This window comes from Pseudorca crassidens, chromosome 16, assembly GCF_039906515.1.
Source record: "Pseudorca crassidens isolate mPseCra1 chromosome 16, mPseCra1.hap1, whole genome shotgun sequence".
Classification (NCBI taxonomy): Eukaryota; Metazoa; Chordata; class Mammalia; order Artiodactyla; family Delphinidae; genus Pseudorca; species Pseudorca crassidens.
Window position 1 is genome coordinate 22392573 of NC_090311.1, and position 12594 is coordinate 22405166.

The 12594-nt window shown below is 41.6% G+C and overlaps 1 protein-coding gene across 5 annotated transcripts in view; it reads left to right on the forward strand.

Annotated features, from left to right (window-relative positions):
* The window catches only part of SORCS1 (sortilin related VPS10 domain containing receptor 1), a 660265-nt gene that overhangs the window by 544358 nt on the left and 103313 nt on the right, over positions 1-12594 (forward strand). For all 5 annotated transcript variants that reach the window (XM_067709470.1, XM_067709467.1, XM_067709469.1 and 2 more), the window contains 6 exons: positions 4536-4638; positions 4904-4980; positions 6853-6944; positions 8223-8330; positions 10008-10125; positions 11634-11764. In XM_067709470.1, the coding sequence (XP_067565571.1) occupies positions 4536-4638; positions 4904-4980; positions 6853-6944; positions 8223-8330; positions 10008-10125; positions 11634-11764 (629 nt within the window). The remainder of the gene's footprint in view (positions 1-4535; positions 4639-4903; positions 4981-6852; positions 6945-8222; positions 8331-10007; positions 10126-11633; positions 11765-12594) is intronic.

Consider the following 12594-nt stretch of genomic DNA (forward strand, 5'->3'; position numbering starts at 1 on the left):
TAAAACTCTGCCAAGGCACACAATAGGAAAGAAAATCTTTGAGCTCCAGGAGACCCAGACTCTTAAAACCTTCCTCAGGCTTGGGAGCTGGTAGCAGAGAGGAGACAAAAAGTGATTTTTAGATTGTGAATACTTGGAAAGTGACAGTGTCACCGAAAGCACAGCCTAGTGATTAGAAAAGAGATTTTTTTTCCAGCAGGGCTATTACAAATGTGGAACAAGTTCAGAATTGCAGCCCCAAATGGAATTTTCCTGGTAAAATGTATTCTATAGAAATAAGACATCCAGGGTAATTTGAGGCTGTATTTTTAGGACTTTTAGAGTGATTGCCTGGAGGGTTCAGCAGGGATTTCTTTCCTCTGAAGACTGCATTGTACAATTAGATGGGGTGTTACAGGCCATGGTCCACCTGACTCCAGAACCTCAGGCTTGGGCTCCCAAGAGGCGAGATGTGAGCTGAGCCTGTGACAAATCCTCAGACCCTGAGGGGAAGCATATTGTTTCATGGAGAGAGGCCGTGACTTCTTCGTGGGTTCATTTAGTAGTTTCCTACTGGAGCTAAGCAGCCAGCTACCCCAGGAGACTCTCGATTCTGCTTCCCCCGCCTTTGTACTGGCTGTGACTCTCCACGTTCTGCTGAATTGGAGCAGTGCTGAATGCCCCATACCCAGCCAACTGGCCCAGAGACCTCCCTCTACTTTGCCATTGACTCCTTACTAAAAATCAAATGGATTCCATGCTCCAACTCAGGATCAGAAACTGCACAAATGTGTGTGTAGGATGTGGATTTGAGGAATGCTTTTTGGGAGCCTACCTGCTGCCTTATTTGTGAAAACTCTAAGCTGGCTTTTCAGTACAGTATTCAGATGAGGAGCCTTCGGGTTAAAGGTACCATGAAGATGAGATGTAAAGGCTATTAATTCAGAGACTAGGGGTAAAGAGGAAGTGAAATGAGAAGCTGGTTGACTCAGATACGGAACGGTGTTTTAGGTTGATTGATTTCATGGCGGGGGAATGTCTTGCATCATTTAGTGCTTCTCCAGTGGCCACTCACAGTGCTAGGAAGACAGCAGCTCAGCTCGTTCATGGATCAGTTGAATTCAACAGGCATTTACTGAACACTTGCAAGGGCCAGAAGATTTTGTTGGTTAAAATAAGAAATAAAAGGATAAGGCAGAAGAAAGGTCATTGGAGCCTAGAGGTCCACCATGGGCTTTGAGAGTTTGTGAACTCCCTGAATTTGAATGCAAAGCTCTGTGTGTGTGCTTCCTTTGTGTGCTTTTTCTTGGGAGAGAGTTCTCAATTTGCATCAGATTCTCAAACTCTGTACTTGACCCCGAAAAGATTAAAGACTAAGGATCTAGTTGCTCCGAGTATTGACCAGCTGATGATAATCCCATGCCCCTTGACTATGCGTGAGTCAGGACAGCAGGCAGCTTCCAAACATGTACGCTGGTCCCTCCATTCTTGGGAGGTCAGCTATTAGGTCATGGTGGTTTCAGTGTACAGTTCTGTATGTTTTTAATATGAAAAGTCAAGGGAAATAGAGAAAGGTCTTTGGGATAAGCTGTGTTTTAACTCATACTGAATTGGAGATAACTCTGGAAAGATGTTCGGATATTCAGTATATGTTCGCTAATGGGAGAGAAGGCGGCAGGAAGGCAGAGGTGGACAGAGTGCCTCCTGCCTGGGGAAGATGTGCCTAAGAATTGGAGAACCTTGTCTTGTGTTTTCCAGGAGTTTGCTATGGCCTGATAGTCATTATAACAACCCCTGTATTAATCTTCGGTGACTTAATTTTGATAAATGTCTCAAGCTGTTCAAGTATAAAAGTTTAAGTTAAAAAAAGGGAATGTGAATCACTTAACATTGTTTTTCTGTAAACACTGATGTGGACTGTATAACTTCCTTGAAAAAAATGGAAGAAAGGAGAAAAAAAAGCCACAGAATATTTTGCTTGTACCAGTTGGGGGCAATCCAGTACTACAAATGTGAGAGTGGAGAGAAAAGTCCACGAAAAAGATCATTTCTGATGTTGTTGCTACTGCATGAACTGGTGTCTTTTCTTCCCAAATTAATTCATCTCAGGCCTCTTAAAGCCAGAGCAACAGAGCAGCATTGAAATGGCTAATTGAAAATGCCCTCTTTCTCTTGTAATGGCAAGTGGCCTTTATCAAATAGTCCTTGGGTCAGGTGGCAACTTAGGTTCACAGTCTTCCAGACTGCAGGGTGATGAAGTACGTGGCCAGTGGCTGGCTCAAGACTGCAGCCTGGGTGCTCCCTGGGCCAGGGATGTCCTGCTCTGTTGGGGGGTACAGAAGGCCCTCCACTAAGCCCGTATGTCTAGGTATAATCCCCAAGTAGTGATCACTGCTTTGAATGCCATGGAGATCCTCACATTATTCTGGTGATGTGGTTTATACGTGAGCCCATGTACTTCTGGCATTGTTCTGAGTAAAACGGTAAAGTAAGGTCTTTCGTGTCCTAACTTGAAAGTGTTGCTTGATATTTCAAGTGTTCATTGACTGTCTTTTTTAGATTCTATGTGAGGTTTTACAGAAGATGCAAAGTAGTACTTGATGTTTCCTCTTTATTTGTAGAGTATCTCTCTTAGGGGGATAAAACTGCATACCTCAGATAGATGATCCAGGATTGTATGGTAAAATCAACTGTGGTACATCCGAGAGCGAGATCCTGACAGGCCGCAGTTGTCAGGAAAATTTTCATGGAACAATGGTTTGACACCTCTGCTTTATCCTTTCTCAGCATCTGCCTGAGTGTTGGTCAGCACTGCCCTGGGGCCTCTACAACATACAGTACCCGCTCTAGTCTTCCTCTCGTACAAAAGGAAGCCAAGTTTTTGGGTCTGATTGTTTCTTCTTATGGGGGTGGTCTTCTTACTCTTACGGAACATTGTAGAGTAAAAATTCCTTTTTTGAAAGCTTTACATGAAATTTTCATGCAAAACCAATAATTTATTACGATCATCATTCCTTTATTTATTTATTTTTTTTGCGGTATGTGGGCCTCTCACTCTCGTGGCCTCTCCCGTTGCGGACGTGCAGGCTCAGCGGCCATGGCTCACGGGCCCAGCCGCTCCATGGCATATGGGATCTTCCCGGACTGGGACACGAACCCGTGTCCCCTGCATCGGCAGGCGGACTCTCAACCACTGCGCCACCAGGGAAGCCCCGATCATCATTCCTTGAGAGTTTACTCTCTGTGTTGGCAGTGAGGAGAAGACCCTATTATGAGCCACTGTTTTATTTCAGCGGTGTTTTGACTGCTTTTATTCCTGAGTTTCATTTTTAGTTTGTCATTTACTGTGTCCCATATACGTGTAATCGTTGTATCTCTGTAGCGCTCTGAAGACCTGCTGGCTGCGACTTACAGAGCCGAATGAAAGTAATAACAGAGATACATTGGTGATTCCAAAAACTCAAGTCTATAAGATTAGAAAATAATCTTCCTGAGAGTTGAAGAGAGATGTGGGTTCAGACCCAAACTTGTAGTTTTTGACAACTCAGTACAAGAACTATTTTAAATGAAATTTGTATAAGATTTATTATCCCGTTTTGAAAAACTGTTGCATGTCTTAATCTGAGAAGTTGATTGAGATTTTTACACACAAACAAGTCCCTTAAATTTTTATTTAAGTTGTTATTACTAGTGCATTTTGTCTATAAGAATGACATTTATATCGAATAACACTGGGTCGGTTAATACCCTGACACAGACGCTATGTCGGTTGTCTGGTGGATGTCAGGACAGTTTCACACGTCATACGGCTTCTTCTGTAGAAGTGAGACCAAGGTTTCAAATGTCTAAGAGATGCCAAGTGACTTCTTCAAAGCCCTCCCAGCCTGGCCAAACTTTCTTTCCAATGTCATATATCATTTCTCCTCATTGGTCTTACCTGACTATCTGTTGTATTACAGATCAATTCTTCTGTTTCTTTTCCTTGTTATTGATCTTCCTTAGGCCTGAAATGTCCTTTATCCTCCTGAACATCTCATGTGCAGTTCATATCCTACCCACCTTTGCCTCAGGCGCCATTTTTTCCTGGAAATTCCCTTCATCCAAAGTTGGACATAGGCTCGTCATCCTCTAGAATTTCATATTTTGTCTGTGCTGATCTCATGGCTATTAAAATATTCTCTTTTGATAATCAATAGAAGGATCTTAAATTATATACTCCTTAGGTGGCAGAGACCAAACTTCAGTCAATGTAACTCTTTCATAAGCTACACCGCGTGTGTTACAGATAAAGTGCTAAAATGTTTGTTGAATGGCCAAATGACAATTCTATCAGTAGATTAGACTTCAAATGAAGGTGCTCTCTCCTTCACCAGCTTGGCAGCTCTTTTATACTTAGTGGCACCAGATATTTGTGGAATGAAAGATGGGTGGATGGATGGGTTCATAGATAGATGGATAGATGGGATGGTTGGATGAATGGCGGGTGCTCTGAATCTGAGCTTTAAACGAACATTTAAATGATGTGCTTTTATGACCCTCATTTCTCCTCTTCTCAGCCCTATTGCTCACTACACCTTCACCTTAAGGTCTCTGAGAATCCCTACACATCAGGGATCATTGCCAGCCGAGACACAGCTCCCAGCATCATAGTGGCTTCAGGTAAGAAGCTTGCCCGGTTTGCTCACTGCTGTAAATTGTATTTATTTTAACAAGTTAGATATCTGAGCTTGGAACTTAATGAGCAAGTTAAAATTTTTTTGAAAGGCACCTAAGCCATTGACCCTGAGGCAAGTATGGTGAAAAACCCTGCTCAGATATAATGTTTGCAGTCTAAATCCATCTCGGGCAAAGCACACTGCCAGCATAGTCCATTGTTAGCTTTTGCAAAAAGTTCCCTTCACTGATGGTGATGTGCTCTCTCCAGGTAACATAGGTTCTGAGCTGTCAGACAGCGACATCAGCATGTTTGTCTCTTCAGATGCAGGGAACACTTGGAGGCAGGTAAGAAAGTATCCTGGGTCTGGTTACTGAAGTTTAAATGTTATAAAAATTCTCCAGCTTGGTTCAATTCTGGGAACTTATTCAGCCACACATAAATCCTAAAGCTTATCAATGTGTTTCTTTTCCTTTTTTGTTTTATGAATGTCTTTCAAAATGTTTTGAGCTTAAGCAAACATTTATGAAATTTGATTTCTTTGTTTGATAAAAATGACCCTTTATCCCACCGTATATGTGAGAAAGTTTATAAGTGACAATGAAACCAAATTAGATATGACTGAATTTTTCCCATGAAAGGAAAACTAAAATTCTGGGGAGTTTATTATGTAGGGAACGTGAAGCCTGGAAGAGAGATTATATACCTAACACCAGGTTACCTCCATAAATTCCCCTTGCCTTGAAGTCAGAAACGAGGGGAATGCAGTGATATAGAAATAACCATTACCCAGGTGGTGTTCTGAGATGTTTAAAGCTCATGGGCAAAAGACAGAATAATAACCATCAGGGTGCATATGTTAGGGAAAGTAGAAATGGAATTACTTTCAACCAATGTGTTTAGCTTAAATGCTTCCGCTTTCTTCTGAATGAAAATTAGATACTCCCAGGTTATAAAACAGGCACTTAATGAGGTTTAGGATCATAAAAAGATATGTGCCTAATGCATGGTTGTTACACTTCAATAAATATGTGTTAATAAGCCACTGACCTTTAATTATCATACGGTAACTAGCACCTTAAATTGAAATCTAATGCACAGGTAATCACACAGCAACAAGAACACTCTGCTTTAAATTTTAGATAGAGATATCCATGTTATGGTCTCGTTACCATTTCCTAGCTTCATAGATCTGCGCTGCAATTCACGTGCTTTGAGACGAGTGGGGCAGGAAAGAAACTTGCTTAAGAAACTCCGGGACTTTTGATCTTGGAGGTATATAGGAGCTATATAATGGACTAGTAAGCTTCCTATGGACAATAGTTAGAGAGCCAGGGTGTCTTTTTTTTTTTTTCCTTCTAACATCCCAAACAAAGCAAAGAAGCCTCTCCTATAGGCCTGGGAAACATCTTGGGTATGAGAAGTAAACAAAGGGGAAACAATGATGTCTATAGTGTAACCAAAGACAAGGCTATACTAACAGTGTGACTGTGAGAACACAGGACGCATCTTGTATGGAGAGGACTTAGAAATTGTTTTCAGCCGGTCTCCATTTGACCTCAGATTCATCTCTCCACATATGGGGAGAGACCCAATGACACATGTACCCAAAGATAGATTTCATTTTGATCAGACTTTATGACTACAACTACTTTATGACTACTGTTGAGTTGAACAAGAACATCTGCCCCCTGTAATACCTGGAAACTTTGAAATAATTACATCTGGAAAGGGCACTGTTACGCTGCAAGTCCCAGCGCCGTCAATTACCATCTACAGGGTCTTAGGGAAGTCACCACTTCTCTCTAAACCTTACTTTTCTCGTCTGTAAAAATGATAATGTTGGAATAAAGTATGTCTTATGTTTCTTCCGTCTAAAGATGTTATCCAATATGACAATTACCCAATATTTCAACATCATCATAAATGGGACTCAATAGAACTTACCACAAAAAGATGGGATTATAAATATGAATACATAACTCTTAGTTATTTAAGTTTCTCTTGTGGAGCACAAAAAATCATTTTATGTAACACCAGTGGTACATGGAGCCCACCTTGGGAAACATTGTTCGTAACTTGCATTTTCCCACAGCTTTGGGGGAACCCAGTTCTGTCATGGAGAGAATTATTTTCCTCAAATGAAGACTAATTCTCTGAACCCTGGGTGTGTGTGGCTGTGGGTGTGTGTCCCTGTTTGTGTGTTTTTCCTCTTCCAGATCTTTGAAGAAGAGCACAGTGTTTTGTATCTGGATCAAGGTGGAGTCCTGGTTGCTATGAAGCATACGTCTCTCCCGATTCGACATCTCTGGTAATGAGTCATGCACCTTGATGGTTCTGCACAGCTAAGACCAGTCTAAGTCAGGCTGTCAGACTGTGATCTTGCTTGTAGTAAATTGTCAAGGTCTGCTAGAATGTAACTTATACCTTTGCTTTACTGCAATAAGAAGGTGGAGGAAAGGAGAGAGAGGGAGAGGGGAAGAGAAAGGGAGCTTGATTCTGCCTTTTAGAGCGGAACCGTATTATGGTTTTCAAATGTGACAGCCCCCTGCCCCCGCCAGTACCTCCAGTACCTTATTCTTTCAGTACAGTCATGGGTAGAATGGTTAGCAAGGATAATCTCTGAATAGCTTAATTTCTTGCAACCAGCTTTCCCAAATAAGGTCTCCTGGAGTTTAATATTTGCATTCACTATGTGCATTCTGCACAGAGATCAGCAGTTCATGACACTTCTGCTCTGATCTCATTTCTCCTGATCCTACTTCCTTAGCTTCCTTTTGGGGGCAGTGATATTCTGCAACTCTCCCTGTAGGCCTTCCACAGATGGATGGACATTCAAGGCTTAACTTCCAGAGGGGTTTCCAATAAACTCTTTCATCTGTGTTTTTGAAAATGGCTTTCTCCACAGGCGGGCTTGTTCAAAGTCAAAGGCTTGATTTTTCCCTCCACTGTTGGTTACTTTGCTGACGAAAGGGAAAGTTGCAGAAATAAGAGAAATAGAGGCTTAGCTTGGGGGAAGACATCCTAGAGAAAGGCAGAGCAAAGGAAACATTCTGTGTGACCATCTGAGTTGCAGAGTTCTCTCTTACTTTCAAGAGTCTGTCCTTCTGCATCAGTTTACTCAGTGAGTCAACCAGGATTTGTAACAATGTATGAAGGATACCACTAAGGGTTTGATCACATAGAGGTGGCTGGTTCAAGTCCGTCTCAGTGGGTCTCATAACGGCCATTGTTCTCAGAATCACCTGTAAGACTTGCTGCTAAATTGTAACGAGGTTTTGGAGAGGGTCGCATTGAGGTCTAAGGCCTAATAAAATATCCAAATTAAAAAAAATCCTATCAAAGACTTATTATCATTCCCGTTTCATGCAGCTCTCCCCTTATTGATGTTATAATACATCTGGGTCCCAAATCACTTGGCTAACTGTATATCTACCTTCTGATGTAATTAAGAACACTTATTCATATAAAAGCCTCACTTTGACAATGCCCCAGGTACTTCTAAAACGTATTCTCCCTGGTTGGTAGTATCCTTTCTTGGAAAGGATTTTTCTTTTGAGATCCGATGACTTATTTTTTCTGTCATTAGGTTAAGTTTTGATGAAGGGAGATCTTGGAGCAAATACAGTTTCACATCTATTCCACTTTTTGTGGATGGAGTTCTGGGTGAGCCTGGGGAAGAGACTCTAATCATGACGTAAGTGGAAACTATGATGTCTTCTAGTCTAAGTATAGAGCCGGAAACATGTTGTTTTTTAGATAAGCCTGTTCACATTGCTACTGTCAGGTTTGAAATTGCTAGCAAAGGCACTACATCTGACTTCATGATTCCACAGCAAAGAGAAAAGAATAATGTGGGCTTCCATTCTCTCGGCTCTTTGCTAGCAATTAGGAGACCCACACTGAGGGCTGGCAGCAAAACGGTGCAGCCTATTTCTTCCTCTACTGAGCGAGCTTAGGGAAATTAGAAGTGATTATTTCAAGAGAAAATAAAGCTATCAATTAAAAACTTTAATAATAAACATGCTTGATATACAGAAAATGACAGGCATGTCAGAGTGATTTTCACTTTAAGGCAGAACGCAGAGCTTGGTGAAAACCCCACAAAGCGTGTTATTTTTCCCTGGCTCTTTACCTAACCCAATGGTGAGGCATATTAGGGAAACCACGAGAACAGTCTGTTCTTGGGGAAATTGCATTTATACTCATTCTTGTCTGGAAAGTGATGATCATTAATCTGTGAAAGACTTGATTAATGGCTTGCCTGCCTCTGGGTTTCAAAACATGAGCTTTGAATTTGAAATATGAAACTGTGATTTTTCCTTCTCCTGGAAAATTGGACATGAAAAACAGAGAGGGAAGATTTCAAAGCAGTTGATCCTGTCGGCAGTGAAAAATTTTAAATCAAAGTGAATAGCTGGTACATTTTCTAATTTTTTCTCCCTACTCCTTTTTTTTTTAACAATAGAAAAGAGCAACAAAAATTTAATATGCCTAATAGCTACATTTTGCCCACGGTAAACATAGCTGGATTAGCAATTTATTCCATAATTTGTCTTCATTCAGTTTTCATGTTTGCAAGACACAGATGAAAAAAAGTTGATTGAAAAGGCTACTTTGTGGCTTTTATTTATATCGGCAATAGGTGATTAAAACACTTCATTAAATAGCTGAGTCTCTCTGAGTAAGGAGAATAGAATGCACAGAGTAGGAAGTAGTTATAACTCCTCAGCCTTGCTGCCCACTTTCCCTTGGGACTGGTGGGAAGGTAAAATAGCATGGAATCCGTGGGAATGATGTACTCTAGCAAGAGAACCTAGAGGTATAATCTTGGACCGCAAAGAAGGCAGTGTCTATGGTTTTCTCAATTTTTTTTGGTTGTTTTTTATTTTTGGTCAACCATTCTTGTTGTACAATATATAAAAGTGGGCTTTTAAGTCAAACACCCTGGGTTCTGACTCTACCAGTTCTTAGTGATTTGACTTTGGTTTTTGCATGTTAACAAAATTCGTTGAGCCTCAGGTTACCGACAAGTGATGTGGAGCCAATAATAGCAACCCTCCTCAGAAATGTGTGTGGGGATCAAGTGATGTGTAATATCAATATTACAATATCAATATTACAGTATTGATATCAATATCAGCGGAGCGGCTGGGCCCGTGAGCCATGGCCGCTGGGCCTGCGCGTCTGGAGCCTGTGCTCCGCAACGGGAGAGACCACAACAGTGAGAGGCCCGCTTACCGCAAAAAAAAAAAAAAAAAAAAATGTAATATGCTTAGCGTTGTGCTAACCTCATAGCAAGCATTCAGTAAATGACGTATAACTGTCAGCATTGCTGTTATTGTGATTATTTTTATCGTCATGAACTCTGCAGAGTGTTTGGACACTTCAGCCACCGCTCTGAATGGCAGCTGGTCAAAGTGGACTACAAGTCCATTTTCGATAGACGCTGTGCTGAGGAAGACTACAGACCCTGGCAGCTGCACAGCCAGGTAGGAGGGAGGGAGCTGAGGTTGAGTCCTGGGTGGGAGGCGTGGAGAGTACTGGGGGGAAGCAAGTCATTAAAGTGTAGGAATTGGGGTTCTCTGGGCAAAAATTGTCCATCTGGTGCTTTCTTAATGTGTTTTGTGTGCCACAGCAGTGAACAAACTCAACATTTATAGCTTGTTGTGAAGTGACTTCTGTTTTTATTGTACTAGGATATAATGAGATAAAATTCAAATGTGCTTGGCTAAGACTTACAACTCAAAATGAAATACCAACTCAGCACGGAGATCCAGGCATAATTTATCTGAGCGTGTCATCTGGCTGCAGGGTATGGGGGCAAGGGTGAGGAAAGGCTGTTCAGTTTTATCTGGCAATGCAAACAGTAACATGAAATAACAAAGTTATGCTGCGTGAGTGGTGCCAGTAAAATTCTTCCTCCCCACTGCTATGCTTCCCTGGGATTAGGTAGCACTTCTTGCCTCCTTCCAAGGTACTTGTGATATAAGGATGCAGAATTATTAACAGGAAAACTTCCTTCATCCTGACCCCTCTGCTACCCTGCTCATATCAGAATGCTTGACTGAAAGCATCTCTCCTTCGACTTCCCAAGGCAGAACTCATTCTGCCGGCCTCTCAAAGCACACGATAGAGGCCCTTGCTTGCAAAGCCATCACCATATTCAGAGCGTGACACATCATATACCGCAAACCTAGACTAAATCATATAATTACATGTAGATGTGTAATGCAGCTGGTTAAAGTGAGTTTGCTCAAGAAAGACAGTGTAGATTAGCTTAGACAGAACTCCGTCTGGTCCTTCAGACACACACACACAGCTGGGTTTGACGGTGGGAGCTACATCAGCTGGAATCCCCCACTCTCCTCGGAGGCTCAACAATCAAAGGGTCGCTCCTTTACGTGACTGATGTTTCCCCCTCTGGAGTGCACACGCATTGGGATATTCAAAGCTTTTATTTATCTTGTGGAGAAACACCGCATTTAGCGCTCTTGCTTATCTGGTAGATGGATATAAAATCAGTGCTATAAAGTTGTGTGGGCAGAGGCATAATAAATCAAGGCACAATGGACCTCTGTGTTTCTTAGCGATATTCTTCTTTCATGTGCTCATACATGACCAGATGTATACATTTTTTATTACAGAAGAATTGAACTTAATTACTACAAAATCTTTTGGCCATACACTGTTGCAGGTTGTCTTAGTTGTCTGTGTGTCCCTCATAGCACTGTACTTAATACCTTGCCAAGTAAAGGTTTGCTGGATACATACAGTTCCGGACTTTCGGACACACCCTCAGTGCTTCTTAGGATTGCCTTTATCATCATGTTCTGTGATAGGGCTCTAGAATCGGAAAGGAAATGCTGTTAGCACAAAGCAGACTGCATATGTCTACATTACACTAAGGTTTGAGACCATCTCCCGGAGCTGTCCTGATGTGGAGTAGGGAAGGTCCAAGCTATGTGCCCGACTGCATGAGATTCTTGTCTCCTTACAGGGGGAAGCATGCATCATGGGAGCGAAAAGGATATATAAGAAGAGAAAATCAGAGCGGAAATGTATGCAAGGGAAATATGCAGGAGCTATGGAGTCTGAACCCTGTGTCTGCACAGAGGCTGATTTTGACTGGTGAGCTTGTACTGTTATCCCATAGAGTCGTCTAGTATTTCAAACCCACGTGGGCCTTAATGAAAGCTTAGATATCAAATAATAGTAACATGCGTAGATCCAGGTGACAAGCCTACATTCATGTGAAATTACCACTTGGGGACATCATGGCTTACTAGCTATGTGCGTGTGTATATGGAAAAACCAGGGGTTTCTTTAGACTTAAGGAGGACTCAGAAGATGGCTGGTAATTATCTTCATATATTTGACAGATCTCAGGACAAAAAGAGAGACTAGATAGACCCTGAGTTTCTTCATACAGCAACACTGAAAACAATAAGTGGATGTTTCAGGGAGCAAACATATTTGTGCTCAAGATAAAAGTCTTTCTAGAATCTAGGGTTCCTGGTAGTGGAACAGTGATCGTGTAGGGCAGTAAATTGTCTATACCTGGATGTTTTCAATCAGTGGTTAGCTGACTATTGCTTGTGACACCCATGGAAGACTTTTCTGAATTCAGCGCAAGAATAGAATCACTAGTATTGCCGTCTGTGGCTTTGTGAACCCAGCGGTAAGAGAGACTTCTTCCTTTACCAGGATTAAGCTAGTTTAAACTGGAAAAGGACTAAGACATTGAGAAGTCAAATATACTCAGAGTGCCACAGTGTTCTTTCTGGAGCATTAGTTAAGCAGAAAGCTAGCTTGTGGGTCCAGTGATGCCCTTGCTTTGTTCTGGTTTTGACATTCAGATGAGGTTGAAATATGAGTGAGGATGAGTAGGTGGTAACTCCCTTGATCATGTCCATCTCACTTTCTGTTCCTTTTTTTCCTTCTTCTTTATAAAATTTATT